This window comes from Protopterus annectens, chromosome 6.part0 (assembly GCF_019279795.1).
Source record: "Protopterus annectens isolate FY-2018-M chromosome 6.part0, PAN1.0, whole genome shotgun sequence".
NCBI classification, from domain to species: domain Eukaryota; kingdom Metazoa; phylum Chordata; order Ceratodontiformes; family Protopteridae; genus Protopterus; species Protopterus annectens.
The window spans coordinates 1,720,240,489-1,720,257,507 of NC_056737.1; the positions used below are offsets into that span (position 1 = coordinate 1,720,240,489).

Sequence of the window (17,019 nt, forward strand, 5' to 3'; positions counted from 1 at the left end):
GATTGATAGATCTCATTTACAATTAACAGGGATTTGTGACTACTGACTAAATCCTCATTCAGTTCAACAGATTTCAGTAAAAAAAAATCCACAAGTCAGCATTTTCTAATATTAATAAAAACAACTGGTTTTAAATTAAGAAACACTATTTTTGTAGGTGGCAAGACCCCTGTACCCCCTATAACAGGGGGGCATAGACTGCCTGCTTATAAAATACTAGTGTTTGAGGCTGATTAACACTGGGACAAGGTGACACCCTTAAGAAAGAAATGTTTTTCCCTTTCAATGATGCTACATCACTTCAGTGGTAATCCCAACTACAATGTATGGAACACAACTCCCCCGTGGGTATGCAAAAGAGGGGAGCTTGGATCTGTAAAATATGACAATGGTATTTGCTGATTCAAGGAAAGAGAAAAAAATGGGGATCTAAACCTGGTCATCACAATGAACAAAACATGCTGGAGGGATACTTTCCTGACCCAGAGACTCCCCATACTCTGGAATAGACTGCCCATACATGTCACGCTGAGCGACTCTTTGGCCCTCTTCAAAAGGAACCTTGATGAATGGGAGATAGGAAATTCACCCCGGGGATCACATCAGTCACCCCGCTAGACAGGGGACCAGGGAAGTAAATATTCTGGGAAGAAATAGCCAGGGAATTGTTATGGCTAGGCTTGTATAGGCCCTAGGGCTGATAGCCTAATACCAACCTATGAACCTATGAACTTATGTCACCTTAGAAATATAGCACATGGAGATATTTGCTCATAGTGAAATTGCATTCAGTGTCTCTGAGTTTGTCTCATGCAATAAGTAGATGCAGACCCGGAGTCATACTAAAAAGAAGATATACACTAGCTAATGCTTAAAGAATACAAGAGAGTACAAAATTTCAATAAAATATATATTTAAGCTGATATGAAAATTTAGATTTATGAGTTAATGTTATATTAAAAATTAGAGAAGGACAAAGATATGTTTTTGAAAACTGAGTGCTATTAAGTAGGACTAAAATAAATGTATTGCATCTATATGTATGTGTACATATATAAACACACTCACAAACACAGATAACATGCAAGAATGGCCTGGTTCACCATGTTCACTCACATATCTGTGTATTGGTAAGCTGTAATCAAAGTTCATCTGCAGTTTCACTTTTTTAGTGCAAGAGACATCAACTTAAAAATGCCCCATGCAATTGCAAAGTTTTTTCTCCATTTTCACTTTGCAACACCTTTAAAAAGAATGTTCTAAGAATCCACTACCCTATGTGTGAAAAAAAAATCTTTACATTGTCCTTGTGTAACCAATTGTAATGCTTAAAACTGTGACCACTTTTTGGCTACACTTCCATGTGGTGTCAGACACTGTACACAATGTTATGCCTAGTACAGCAATTTGTTTCTTCAGAGGTTGGTGGGAATTAGGTGACAGATACTCAATGCCACAATACTGCAGGTGGGAATTTCCTTTTTTATTATGCCTTACACTGTGGTACCAGCTGGCAATGCATGATATGTAGTAATGTCATTGAAGGTTCCTTCATATGCTCCATTGTATTTGTATGCTGCAGTTCCATCAGTCTCTTCTGAGGGGTGGGGCAATAGGCCAAGCAGAAGAAGCCCCGTCCTTCCCCTTCAGAATGAGGGAAGGTTTCTGATAGCTAAACATTTTCCTTTCCTGAATGACGTTGCTGGCCAGATTGATTCCCTAACCCAAGTCGCTATAATCATAGACAAGAACCCTTCCTCTATGGTATTGGAACAATAACTCTAATTGTAACTCTTTGTTCTCACAAATCTATTCTTTATAAAGATGTTATGCATAGTTCAATTTCTCCAAGTGTTTTGTGTTTCTAATTCCATGACAGGAATAGACTGCATTACTAAGTTAGTGTATGATTAAAGTGCATGAAATTAGTATTGTTTTAATCTCTGATGCTCTTCAAAATACCTGCAATGTGCCCAAAACTGACTCCTTCTGCAATTCATATGGAGTTAAATATATTGGTAGTGGATCTAAATATGACTGTAAATTCTTTTATATGAGACTATTGGAACTGTCTATGTATCTTTCTTCCACATTGCTCTTGTTTTGTTTATTTTATGACTTTGTGCCTCTCTGTATGTGACACAGTGCAATTGCTAGGTGTAGCAATTTGAATAAGCAATGCTACTTTTGTCTTTTTTCATGGACTACTGGCTTTCTTGCATCTATTTTTTGAATTGTTGGTAATGGATGATCCCAGGTGATGTACACTTCATCATTCTCCATAATGTTATGTGTTTTATGTTTCCGATGCTTCTCAGTGACTTCTATACTGCAGTGTTTGCACAATCCCCAGTGCAACAATCTTGCCACATTATATTGCATTTCAGTGCACATGACCCTCTGCCATGAGTGTATCACACCCAGCAACCAGGTATGCAACTGTTTCCAATTCTGTTTTTACAAAACCTCAATTTGTCTGTTTTTCCCATGTCAGTCAACATGTACATAATCCACTATTCTGAGCTGCCATTATTAACTTTTAACAGGTGCTGACTTTGAGGGAACATGGGCAAAATTATTGGCTAGACTTATAAGGTGTCTGGGCCAATAGCCTAGTTTCATCCTATGACCCTATCCTTTGGTTTCAAATCATCTCTCCTTAGCCATTCATGCATCAAATCCTGATCAACATGAGATTGTTCCAGGAGATCTCCATACTTGGCACTATATATATTTTCCATATTTCTTGCCTTCTCATCTGATCCTTCTCCTTATATTCTTTCTTCTGTTTTTTTTTTTTGTGCACATTCAGTTCTTGTCTGATTTTTGTCTACTTCTTTCTGGTTTGAATTACATTCTTGCTTACCACCTGAATGCTTTTGCTAAACTAAGCAGAGGTGTCATCTTAGACTTCCTTTCCTCATGTTGTAAAATGTTCACTATGTTTCAATCTGATGAGGTCATAAGATATGTATGCAGTCCCATGATTGGAGATCTATACATGTAATCAATTTTGAGGAGACCTATACCTTCTTCAGGACAAGGAATCTATAGTCCTGGCATACACAGATTGTTATATATCATTTGATAAGTGTGAAGCATTTTTCTTATTTTTTTCTGTCCACATGATTCAGGAAAATAGGAGCAAACTGATTTATAGTTTGGACTATATTTCTAGATATCAAGACTGTTTGCAATATTAGTTTTAGTTTTCTGAAGTATTCATTACTGAGTTTTATTTGCGTTTACTCATGTTTAGCATTGCTGATCCTTTATCAGTTCCTACATATTTATACACTCCTTGCTCAAGTTCTTTTATATCACATTCCAATCCTAAACTGATATTTTCTTGGTACTGTAACTTTCCTGCTTTAAAAGTTGCTTTTGCATGTTTATCAAGACCAAATGTCATTCTTATGTCATCTGAGAATGCTTTAACTAATTGCAGATGTGCTTTCAATTCCTCATCTAACGAACTATACAGCTTTAAGTCATCAACAAAAAAGTAGGCAACAAATATTTAAATAAATTTGTTTTCTGGGAACCAAATTGCAACCAAGACTTAATCTGTTAAGATAACAGCTTAATGGGTTTAAAGGAAGACAAAACAACAGTGAAGACAAAGAATTGCACTGGAATATCCCCCTTTGCATTTTTATCCCTAGGGTAATAATTTGCTCTTTGTCGTGGCTTAATTGCAAAGTGATCACTGTAATATAATTCATCAGTGTAGGACGTAGCTTATGAGTCAGTAAGCAGTCCTTTATCCATGAATGTGAAATGCTGTCAATTTTATTTTATCTATTCACGACATGGTTAGATTCTTCTCCATTTTATAGTTCTTACATTATGGCTTTATTTAGCAACAAATGACACCACAGGACTTTCTTTGTTACCCTTTTTTTCTATTGCCTTGACTGAGTTTTCTTCTACATGATTATAAACTCTGTCTGCGTCAATTCCAGTATACAGTTTGTAGATCGGCAGAGGGCAAGTTATTGGTCTCTAGTTTTCCGGATTGCTTACAGGCTCTCTCTTAAGAAGGAGTATTGTTTTTCCTGCTGTTAACTAGGTTGGTATCTGTTTGGTCTGTGCATATGATCAGTCCTAATTCAGGGTAAATCTTTGTGTAAAGAAGTTAGTACTTTTAGCTAGAAGTTAGGTACTGCATTTGGGCCTAGATTTTTCCATTTAGGAACTTTCCTTAATTTTCTTTCAGTTTCTCTGGCAGTTATTTCATCCCATTTCATATCCTGCACATTTAAACTCCTTACTGTTTCTTTTAATTGTTCTACCAATTCAGCATCTTTGTTATGTTCCACAGGGTCTTCATAAATATTTCTCCAAAATGTGTCGATTTCTTTCTTTCTTTTTTTTTTTTTTTTGATGTTTCTATTCTTTTTGCTTTGTTTCCCAGTTCTCTAGAAAACTTTTTTGGGTCACCAATGAATTGCTTATTTTGTACTTTTCCTTTATATTTATCTCCATATCTTTTACATTTTTCTGCTTGTGTTGATATCATTAGTTTATTATTTGCAATACTGTATGATTGATCCTGGCCTTTTCTGATATTGTGTGTTGCTTTTATCACATCTTTCTAAGTATTTTTGTTGATATGTTCCCTCTTCTATATTCTTCTAACAGTGACACTTCTTGTTTTAACTGCTTTAGCGTTTTCTCTATTTGGTGCTTCCATGGTAGCGTTTTATTTCTTCCCTTCTCTTATTGCTGTGTATTTTTGTGGTAAGACTTTATCTGTCATTAGTTTAGCTGCTCAGTAATATGTCCTATTTACTTGTGTTATATCACATGAATTTCTATTAATAGTCTTGATTACTGTGTTCACCTGTTTTATCAGACTTCTAACATTGTCTTATTTTCTTTCTGTAATTTATTTCTTTCATCAATCTTAATATGTCTATCCATCTCTATTAAATCTTGCAACTCTTGCCTTAGATCATTTTCTTTTAAACTGATGGCACATTCTTTGTTCTCTGTTTCCTACTGACATTCCACAGAAAGCTCCAGAATGTCTTCCTGTGACATATCCTCTTCAGCTGCATCCTGCATCATTCGCTGCTCCTTCATATGGCAATTCATTGGTCCATCATTCTTTAACACTGGCTGCATCAGTTGCCACTATTGTGTGCCCCCTTCCTTGCTATAGAACTCCAACTGAACTTTTACACTGGTTTCATACTGAAGCCCCCAGATTAATATCATGAGGCAAGTGATCAGTTACTTCCCTTTCAGCCTGTTTCTCCTTCACTTGGAGAATTATTGCTCCATCATGTTGTGACATTACCTGAGTTGGATTTTCTACATTAAATCATTCACTTTACAGGTAATCCATAACTTCAGTTTCTATTTCTTTACCTTTTTCATTGCTAATCTTCTTTTCTTCTCCCCCTTTGTTTACTTATTTATTTATTTTTTTGTATTGTGAAATTTTTCATATTTGGGTGCCTTTGTCAGTATTTCTGTTCAAATATCTTTGGTGCTATTTTTATATTGATTAGTTTTGCTTTCTCCTTTGCATAAATATTGCAACATATCAAATCTCTTTCTTCCCCAATCAGATTTCTTCTTCAGATGTCTCCATTTCCACCTATTTCTCCTTAATTTGGGGAATAATTGTTCCATCATGCTGTGACATACCCTGTGTTAGACTTTCTACACTAAATCCTAAACTTTGCTGCACATATTCCATAACTTCAGTTTCAATTTGTTTAACTTCTACCTAACTCTTTTGTTATGCATTCCCCTTTTGTGTTATTTTTTTATATTGTGAAATTTTCCAAATCTGAATGCCATTGCCTGTATTTCTTTTCAAATATCTTTGGAACTGTTTTTTGTATTGATTAGTTTGACTTTCTCCTTTGCATAAATATTGTGTCATCAGATCTCATTTTCTTTTCAAATGTTGATATTTCTTTATACCTCTCAAAAATCTCTGTGATTTTATTTGTGATATTTTTGTACTTAATCTGTGGCTTCTTTTTCTAGGTGACCCAAAGTTTCTTTGTCTATATAATGTTTTTCATAGATCTTCTTCTTCTTTCAGCTTTTCCCAGTTAGGGGTCGCCACAGCAGATCACCTGTCCACTCATGATTGAAAGTGGAGTTTCACAGTGTCGAGTTGCCAGCCCAACCTTCCACAGAAGGCACACACACACATGCACTCACACTTAGGGCCAATTTAAAGTGTCCAATCCACCTACAGCATGTCTTTGGGATGTGGGAGGAAACTGGAGCACCCGGAGGAAACCCACGCAACCACAGGGAGGACATGCAGACTCCACACAGAAGGCACCCCAGCCAAGGATTGAACCAGGGCACCTCTTGCTGTGAGGCAACAATGCTAACTGCTGCACCACCATGGCATCCAAATCTGTTGTACTAATTAATGCAAATTTGCATTTGAAGTTTTTCTGTGCAAGTATTTTCTTTCCTGTAATGTTCACATCTCTATAATTGTAGGTATATGAAAGAAGTATAAATGGCAAACTGTTCTTCACAAGTTATTCTTAAAGTGGTAGCACTTATTAGATTCCTGGTCTTAAAACTGAATTTTATAAGTTGTAATAAAAAGAGTAAATATTCCTTTTGTAATGTGGTAAACAACTTAAAATATCTCAGTAAACACTCAAGCTATACGCATGCTCTCAGCATAATTTTATTCAGCCAGCAATGAGCTTTCATAATGGATTTAAGCAGTTCTGTCTTCTGTTGCTTGGTCAATGAAATTGTTAGAGAAATATAAAAATTGTGACAATATAAATAAATGGTGTATGCACAGCATATAACATCTCTTTAGCAGAACCAGACAGAGGTCAGATATCGTTAAACAGTTTGCATGTTGCATGCTTTTAGTTTTTAGACTTATTAATATAAATAGGGACAGGAAATGCTAGATGGGTAGACGTGTCACTAGGATGATCCTCAGGAAATGCTTTGAGTTATCACAAAAATTTAATGAGGTATTGGAAGTATTAACATCTGGACAACATTTAGCCATTGTTTCATGTTATTTAGACATTGTGTACTAAATTTTCATTCATAAGAAAGATCAGGTCAGAAATGTTAGCATCACAGAGAAACTTGCCTAGACTTTAACCAAATAATTTATTTTCATTATTTTATATTCATTTTTATAATTAATTTACTTTTTCAATATACAGCAGAACCATGGTTAGAAGGGATGCCTGTGAAATTGGGATCCTACCAATAAAGTAATGTAAATATATTTTCATCTTGTCAACTTACCTAACTGTAGTGCTAAGAAGAAGATACCTGCCAGTAGCATAAGGCAATGATGCGCCATTTCCTGTAAAGAAAAATAAATTTTTTTAAAGAAAATGTGTATGTTTTACAGTTTATAGTTAATAGCAAATGTCAAATGTGCAACATTAACCAGATTCAACACTAGTTGGTAGCACTTAGTTTTCAGAACTCTTGGTGCAGCTTGTGTTTTTTACATGAAATAAGGCAACAAGTTGACTCATAAGGTATATACTTAGAGATAAATCTTAATTTTTTTTCTTTTATGTACCTCTTTTGACGTGCATTCATGAAGATCTACTGAAAGAAAAATGACTGTTACTGTGCTCCACTGCTACAGAGGCAATGCAAACACCAACAAATGTGATAATTTAAAAGTCTCTGCATCATAAAACCATATTGTTAAGCCACACTATAAACAAAGATTACTAAATACAATAAACTGCATTGATATGTTAACAACATTGTAAACTCTAGGGTGTAATTCCATCAATTTATGTCTTTACTATAAGCTGTTACCATGTAGGTTAGAACTCTTGGAAGGCTGCTGGTTCTTGTCACATTTTTCTTTTTTCCCAAAGCACTACATCTCACTTTCTGATTGGCTTACTGTGTTACCAATCACTCCTACATAGACAATTTAAGGCTATATATCAAGCATGCCCATTTTCTTAGGCAAATGGTAAAAGAGAAGCCAGTCCCTGGAAAAGTTCTTATCAAATAATCTGTTTTACTGGTAGCCTGCGTGGTTTGGAAGCATCAACTGAAGGCTATATACCTAATATAGTGACAGATACGCGTTGTCTGTTTTTATCTGGTTTAGCCTGTGGGCTATTGAATCCAAGTTGGATCTGAGAATGGCCATTCCCAAAAGACTTCAGCTCCCATGCTCAGCCTCCTCTCCAATAATACCATGTTCTATACACAGATAACTCAGATCGTGTTTGCCACTTTCCAAAGAACTTCAGCTGCTAACTCGAAATATTATGAAGCCAAGGAAAAAAAAAAGGGGGGGGGGTGGAATTTCCATGACTCAGTCATCCAAAGATTGCTACAAGCACAATACCGGAGGGGGCATGTGGGGATGGTTGAACCAGATAGAAACTGACAACATGAATTTATTGTTTTTTACTTGTTTACTCTGTTTTTTTAAGACTATAACTTTTGTATCCGATGTTGTCTTTTCCATCTGGGCTCAACCTGTGAGACACAGTCCCCAGCCACATTACACCCTAGGGAAGTCCTATGACAGCACATTTCACAATATGGTGGAACCTAAGGAGACACTTACCTCAACTGAATAGCCAACTTTTAATGTGAACCCACCCAGGTAGCCATAGCACAAATGTCATCCATAGTAGCTCATAAAAAGAGAAAGGTATAGGTAGCCATACCTCTAGTAGAGTGACCCTTTAGTTTGTAAGGTAAAGCCTTCCCTTTTAAACTATATCCTAATGAAGTGCAATCAGAAATCCACTTAGATAAAGTGGATTTATACATTGGCTTTTCTAACTGGGCCTTTGTAAAGGAGACAAGGATACCCTCCGAAGATGCAGAAAATGGATCCAAGCCATTGAAAGAAGAGGTCCAAAAGGTGAAGTGTCTCTACTTGCTAGCATAGACTTTGCATGTAGATAACTACTACGAAGAGAACAAAATGTGGACCACTCTCTCTGAAAACTGGTTTCTCTAGCCATCAGGGGTATTGGAGAAAATATGTGGTTAAATTAATCATCCAGAGGTTAGGTGGGTCTAAACCCAACACGAGAGATCAGATCCAGAATGGGATTTATCACCCTCAGAAGAGGCCATAGGAAAGGGAACCACACCTGACAGTGCCAAAAAAGGAGCAATGGGGATTACAGTCACTCATGCAACCTTCTGGAGGAACTTTATTATCAAAGGAGTTGGAGGATACACATAAAGGAGAACTGGGGTCAAGCATACAGAAGAGAGTCCCTACAAGACTGTCCCTGTGCAGGAACTAAAGTGTAATAACTGGTGTAATAACTGCTACACTTGGTGTTGGATGGGGAAGCAAACAGATCCCAAAGGGGGTTCCCCCATGCCAGAAGTTCCAATCCACTAACTTTGGATTTAGGGACCACTCATGAGGAAGAAGAATGTTCCTGATCAAACTGTCCGCTAAAATGTTGAATTTTTTCAGGATGTGTGTTGCTAACAGAAAACATTGAGGTGAAATCTCCCATTGCCAAGCCCTCATGGTCTCCTGACAAAAAGAATAAGATCTGGCTCCTTCCTGATTGCTCATATACTAGATGACTGACATATTGCCCATTTGCACTGAAATCACACTCTTGGGGAGAAAGGACTGAAAGGCCTGTATTGCAAGAATGGCTGCTCTCATCGCTGAGATATTGATGTGAAGATTGGCCTTGAGTGTAAAAAAGTAACTACAACTACCACCTGATCTATTTTCAGGTGACCTCTGTCAACATGAAGGAAAACTTCATAGGCTATGTCAAGTAAGACCATTGTGTCACTGCTGTCTACTGCAGTATCCTCATATGATACTTCATCAGGGGGACTAAGCAGATTGTTGCAGTCATGTGACCTACACATTTTAAAGACAGTTAGGCTACAAGTTTAATATGAGACATTAAGAAACTGGTCCATGTATAAAGGGCAGATACTCTGAGACCCTTAAAGTTTGCAATCTGAGATACTGTGCTCAACTGGCAACCTATGAACTCGAAAGTCTGAACTGGATGAAGGTTGGACTTCTGATAATTTAAAGTGATTCCCAAGGAAAATCACAATTGGAGTAAAGAATACCTGGTCCTGACTAATAATGGCTCATGGAGGCAATGAGAAGCCTAATTTCCAGGTAAGGTTAGACCTGGAAACCCTGCAGCCTGAGTCAGACTGCCACAACTGCTATGCACTTGTTGAACATCTGGGGCAGTGTTAAGTCCAAAGGGCCACACTCTGAACTGATAATGATTTGCTCCCAGATGGAAGTGCATATACCTGCTGGACTGCTTCTCTATCTTTATGGGATGGCAGGCATCCTTAAGGTTGATCGAGCACATCCAATCATAGGTTCATAGGTTCATATGTAGGTACTAGGCTATCGGCCCAAGGGCCTAAGTAAGCTTAGCCAACAAGGTTCCCTGGCTTACGCCACCCAAGAAAGTTATTTTCCTGTGCCCCTGTCGAGCAGAGCCACAGAAATGATCCCTGGGGTGTATTTCCTATTTCTCGTCCACTCATCAAGATTTTTCTTGAAGAGTGCTAATGAGAAACTTTGCTTGACATAGATGGGTAGCTTGTTCCAGAGTATGGGAAATCTCTGTGTCAGGAATCTATTCATACAGCATATCCTGTTTATTGTGGTGACAAGGTTTAGGTCCCTAGAGCATGTAGCTCAGAGGGATTGGGATTTCTTTAGGTGTAGCATGTCCAGTAGCTCTGGGTTTGACATAGCTTTATATGTTAGGCAGAGATCACCTCGGAGTAGGCGATATGCTATGGAGTAAAGCTGGAGTTTTTTGAGGTGGTCAGTGTAGGGCATCTGTTTGAGGCCAGTAATCCTCTTTGTGAGGTACTTCTGTGGCCTTTCCAGCTGCTGCAGATGTCTTGTGAGGTAACATTCCAAAAGGGGTGTTGTACTCTACAATGGGTCTAATGAGTGTCGAGTAGAGGGGAACAATGACCTCTTTTTTTCCTGGATGAGAACCCTTTTGTGATGAGGTGTGACATGTAGAAGGATTTCCTGACTACTGTAGTGATGTGATTATCAAAGGAGAGACTACTGCCCACCTGGGTCCCAAGGTCTCTTATCACACATTCTGCATTAAGCAGACTGCCACCTATGTGGTAGTTCATGGGTGCAGAGTTTTTGCCAAAGGGGATGACAATGCACTTTTTGGCATTAAGCTTGAGGCCATGGCTCTGACACCAGGCATCTGTCTCAGTGAGGCCTTTCTGTAGGATATCCACATCATTTGGGGACTCGACTATTGCTCCTAGTTTGCAGTCATCTGCAAACTTCATTAGCCAAAGGACTTCTGTGTTAGTCTGTACTTCAGAGAAGTAGATATCAAACAGGAGAAGTCTCAGAACTGAACCCTGTGGTACTCCAAATGTCACTGGCTTGAAGTCAGATTTGGAGTCTGCAACTTTTCTATTGTGGGTTCTGTCAATGAGCCAGTTGGCAACCCATCTTGTGACATAGGGATTTATACCTAGTTTAGTGAGTTTAGCTATAATTCCTGAATGGGGGATGGTTTTAGCTATAATTCCTGAATGGGGGATGGTTTTGAAAACCTTATCGAGGTCAAGATAGGCTGTGTAAACCACCTTACCCTCGTCTACAGCTCTGGTGACTGCCTCAAGGAAGTCAATAAGGTTCAGGAGCCATGATCTGCCTTTCACAAACCCGACAGGTCGAATGGACTGCACTATTTCTGTCCAGAACTTGACCTGTTTCACAAAGTGATTCAATTTGCTTAAATTCAAAATTGACCTTGTTCTTCTTGAAACCAAAAAGAACTTGGAATAAACCTCAGATCTTTGTTGGCCTGGTTGGACCTGTTGGATGACTTGGTTTTTCAATAGCTGCATCCTTTCTCTGATGGAGTGGCATGTCCAGTATGTGCTTGGCATTTTCTTTTAATGGAATTAGAAATTAAATCCTGTAGCCTCTGGATATGACTCCTAACACCCATGCATCCAAAGTGATCACCTCCCAGGCTTCTAGGTGTAGAACAAAGTGGTCTCAGGCTGCCTCCAGAGCAGTACAGTTGGGCAACCCTTCAGAAATGCTGGAAGAGCCTCTTGGAAAAAGCTCTGTGGAATCCCTGTCATGTGTGTGATGTTCATTCTGATTATGCCCCCACCACAATACTCTCCACAGGATCATCCTTAAAAGACTGTTGCACTTGCATAAAGAAGAGGTGGTTTCCCCCTTCTGATTATTTGAGAAGATCTGTTGGGGGTAACAAGACTCAATCAGATAGCAAACAGCAGTTTTCCACCTTGCTCATTCCTGGTCAAAGTTTCTTTAGTCTTAGGCACAAAAAGTGAAGAGCCATCATATTTGGCATTAATAAAGGAAGCCTTAAAGCAATCTGCAAAATTACACAATCTTATCTAAGCATGTTGACACATATCAAAGGTGGTGCCAGCAGCCCAAGGTGTGCCATCGGCTGCATAGGAGAGCAGATGAATGGACACATTAAAAATAGCTGCAAGGTGGATAATTGTGTCTTCAGAGTCCTCTGAGACTCTACTGTCTGTTGTGTCTTAACCACTCTTGACACTTTAGACACAATGCCTCATTGAAGTCTTGCCAAAGGAGCCAGGTAATTTAAAACTCTCAGTGCAAAAGTGTCTGATGTGTAGGAGTGTTTCCCTAACTGGTCCAACACTCTAGGCTCCCTTTTAGTGGGGGTGGACTAATGAAGTCTCTTCCCAGATGTCCTTCTTGGTGACTGTTTCCATCATAATAACATCAAAATAAGGACCCTTACTCAAAGTGTTGTCAATCCTTGGGACAGGCCAAGATCTTATTTTGCTTTTAAGGAATTGGATCCACTGTATTTGTCTCCCTCCAGGCCCTCCGAGACACTGAGTCAATATATGTGTTCAGAAAGGGAACCTCTCAGGACCACTCAGAATGCCTCCAGAAATACCAACTCCTCTAGAAATGGGGTTTTGGCTGTTCAACCCCCATGCTAGTGAAGCAGCTCCATGAGATCATCAAAAGAGGTATCTTTGTTAGGGGATTTTTAGAGACTTCTCTCCTCACTTGAGGTCTGTATCCTTGGTGAGGGATTCTTCTTTGGACTCCAGGTGCTTCTTTTTGCAGTACTACTTGCCATGACCTTTCCACATAAGGAAATTGGGGGAGAAGTGTTAAAGACAGGGGCCCATGGGTGCAGGTTAGGCTGGAGATCAACTGGCATGGGCTGTCCTGGAATAAGGTGAATGCGAGTCCACAGGTGCAGACAATGAGTGGGGAGAGATGCCGGTTTGTACCGACCACTCCATCTATGGGTGGGACAACATCCTTCCTTCAGTGTGAAAGGCTGAAAGAACATGCCAGACTCTGGATCCACTCTGTCTGCCTCAGTGTAGAGATCACAGCCAAACTATCAAGATCCAAAGTGCTGAGTGGTAGGGATGACTCCAAAACCAGAAGTGTTGATCCCAACCCAGAAGCTCTGCCCCTGAAAGTTTTACTCTGAGGCCCACTCAGCTCTGAGACTACAGTAGTTGAGAAGGCTAAGGCAGGAGCAGGAGCAGGATCCTGAACTGGCCACGCTGTCAGACTCAACCCTGAAAATAGTAAGTCAACTGCCCAAGGGAGGAAACAAGTAAATCAGAGCTGAAGTCTTGGGTAGAGAACATGATGCTGAAGGGACCAGGCCTAACTGTACCTGGGCCTGCAGAAAAGACCACATAAACTGCTCCAAATTGGCAGGGCCTAATACTCTTAACTTATTAGACTGAATGAGATGAAGAGGCTATAGATGGTGGCTTTGAGTACCACCTAATGGTAGAAGACTTTGAGGACTGGGCCCAAACTGGAAATGATGGAAAACTAGAGACCTGCTACAACAAAATCGCCAAATTCGCTGCAGGGGCATCCTACCGTAGTCACCACTGTCTCTCTCTTGCTGAAGTGAGCTGGCTTGAACTCCCTCACCTCCTTCAGTGGTATCAACTCTCACTCACCCACAAACTAGTAAACCATCCACTAAATGTCCCATCCCTCCAGAATCTACTCCAACCCTATCGCACCACCAGACCACTAAGATCCAGAAACAAAAATCACTTGCAGATCACTAAAGCCAATAACTCTGCTGGTGAAGCACTATTCTCTTGCGCCATAGCCAAATTATGGAACTCACTCCCACCCACAATTACCTCTGTACCATCATGCACCAACTTCAAAACTTTATTAAAAGCGCACCTAAAAACATGCTGGCTATGCCCTTGCAACTCCCACTCTAATATCATCCACCCCATCCAACTACTACCTTTCTTTCACCTCCACTAACTACCTTGATGATAGCAAGCTCAGATGCTCATAAGCCTAGTACTTATTATACAGCAGGAACTTCTCATTGTTACATTTGTTAATGCCTGTTATGTACTTCACAGATAAAGATTCTAATTGTCTACTGATGTACTATGTTCTTCATCTGTAAATATGTTGTAAGTAATTTCTATGTTAAATTGTTAATCGCTATGTAATCCAATGTAACTACTGTCTGTTTATTTTACTGTGGAGCTTTTCTCCCCGGGCCTCCTCTGAAAATGGACCCACGTCCAGTCGGACACTCCCGGTCAACAAATTTAAATGAATAAATAAAAATAAATAAATAAAAATGATCAGATCTGAGGCAGAAATGGTTGGGACTCCATGAAAATTTTCCAGGACAGTAGACAGAGAAAAACGTGAATGAACTCTGTTCAAAAGTCCTTTTCTTGACAGAAAGGGGCAAGGGATGCTGAGTTTCATTGAAGGGACCTTCCCCATAGTTGGCACTGTGGAGAATGGGTTTGAGTCATCAGATCTGAAGATGGCACTGAGACAACCAGAGTTGACAAAGATATTTGGTTATTCACTTCCAGCTGGTTAGTATCAGGGGGACCAGTGTGTCTGTGATCCCCTTTAGATGATTTGGAGTCCTTAGCCTGTTCTTATGAACACCAGTCACTCTTATAATGCTTGCTAGCTAGAGTACAGAAGGAGGAGGAGGAAGAAGCATCCCTGGTGGGTAAAAGACCCTTACAGACCAGCTTTATCCTTTATTCATTGACAGCCATGGACCAAACGCTATCACAAATTGAGCACTGCATCTCCAAGTGAGTGGCCCATGAGACAATAAACATACCAATCATATGTGTCTTGAAATGGAGCCTGTGGCCACAGACCACACACTTCTTAAACCCCTTATCCATCTACAATAGATAAACAGCACAATACACTAAAAACAGAACTACTTATGTAACACAGCAAAAACTTACAAATATTACACTATTACATTATTACTAGTAACCTATCAGCTATAGGGAAAATTACACACAATAAGGTGGGAAAAGCCTGCAAACTCTATAAGATAAATATACACTAAGATAAACCTACACTACCTACCCCTATTTAGTAGAGAAACAAACCTACAATAGAACACTGTCTTCTATGAAAAACTAGAGTAGAGGACAAAGGTAATGATAAATGGCACAAAGGCACACAAAAAGGATACACCCCAGTAGAGCTCAAGATCTAGCTGCTATCCTGAAAGGCAACAAACAGGATCTGAGGTAACTCTATAAAAAACAAGTTATTATGGGTAAAGGAGGCAGAGCTTGGAGGCTGAAGTCTTTTGGAAATGGCTGGTCTTGGATCCAAGTTCGATCCGATAATTTACAGGTTGAACCTGGATGTAAAAGAAAACATTGGATCCCTTATTTATGATTTGGAAATCAAAGGAAAACTAAAAAAAAAATAATATTTAATTATGTTAATGTTTCACAAATTACACTTCTGGGAGGCCAAAGTGTGATCGTGTTTTTAAAGGAATAAGGACTTCTGATCATCTCAGCAGATATTCTTCAGAGCAATTTCTCTTATGTTCATAGGTTCATGTGTAGAGACTAGCAATGAGTCTGCAGACCCAAAATATGTATTCAAAAGTTATCTGAAGCCTCAAGGACAGCAAGACAAGACAGACCAAGTGAGAATGAGAAGAATACGAGGCTGCCTATCCAGTTATCTAGGTTTACTTTGACGGTGACATGGGTGCTACTCTACTTGACATATACTGGCAGTTTCTTCCATAGGTACAGAATACACTGAGATATTCATCTGTCATGCCAAAGTGTCCTAGTTATCTATGGATGAAGGCTTTGTTCCTTTAAAAGGCATTTGAAGTACCATTTGTTCTGTGAAGGAATAAGAAACTATTATTAGTGGCTGCAGCCAAAAACATTTTTTCTTGGTTTGTTTGAATTCTTATCTCAGCTATATGGCTCTGACTGAGGCTTACTTGGTATATTTGCTACTGGACTTCAAAGGGCTGATGTAAGTGCACACATGTTGAAAAAACTAAAAGTGGTGTTTTGACCTCACTTTAAACCCAAAAAGCAGGGTAATTATTTCTTCTGCATGTATTGTCACCTATTGAGTTTTGCCATTTAAGTGGCACTTTAGGAAATTCTGCTCATTTTATTTTGTTTTCCTTGCTTTTAATTGAAGTGCTGTATTGATTAGTCACCTGACTGAATTCTTTAACTGCTGTGTTGTTTCCCTGTTCTAAATCTGCTATTTCTCCTCCATTTTTTTATTCATATCTTAGTTACTGTTGCAGCAAAGTTTTCATTAAATGTGTGGACAGTCTAAGAGATAGTGGCGATTATTCTGTGGGAGATAATAAGTCTGAGGTTAATTTACCTATCACTGTTTTTTCTGACATTAGCTTACTTGATGTCAAGTTGACAAGTGTCTCTTCCATGGGACGTTTTTCTTAACCAGAGTATTTTCACAACTTTATTCACACAAGGATAGAGTGTTTCAGCCTCCCCCATCGGCTTACTGTTGCAGAGTGAACAGTTGTCTCATTGAGAATCAACCATGCAGACTAGAACGTTAGCTTAGCTGTAACTCCAACCTGGACAGACTTCTACCACTCCCACCCCTAACACAACCTGCCAATGTTTCTGTCTCCTTTGGTGGTCTCTTTCCATCAAACAGCTGTCCATCATTTC

At 39.1% G+C, this 17,019-nt stretch overlaps 1 protein-coding gene across 5 annotated transcripts in view; it reads right to left on the reverse strand.

Moving 5' to 3' along the window:
• Positions 1-17,019, reverse strand: part of LOC122804909 (integrin beta-2-like) — a 1,526,426-nt gene that overhangs the window by 671,938 nt on the left and 837,469 nt on the right. For all 5 annotated transcript variants that reach the window (XM_044075116.1, XM_044075114.1, XM_044075112.1 and 2 more), the window contains one exon: positions 7,267-7,327. In XM_044075116.1, coding sequence (XP_043931051.1) covers positions 7,267-7,324 — 58 coding nt within the window. In that variant the 5' untranslated portion in view covers positions 7,325-7,327. The remainder of the gene's footprint in view (positions 1-7,266; positions 7,328-17,019) is intronic.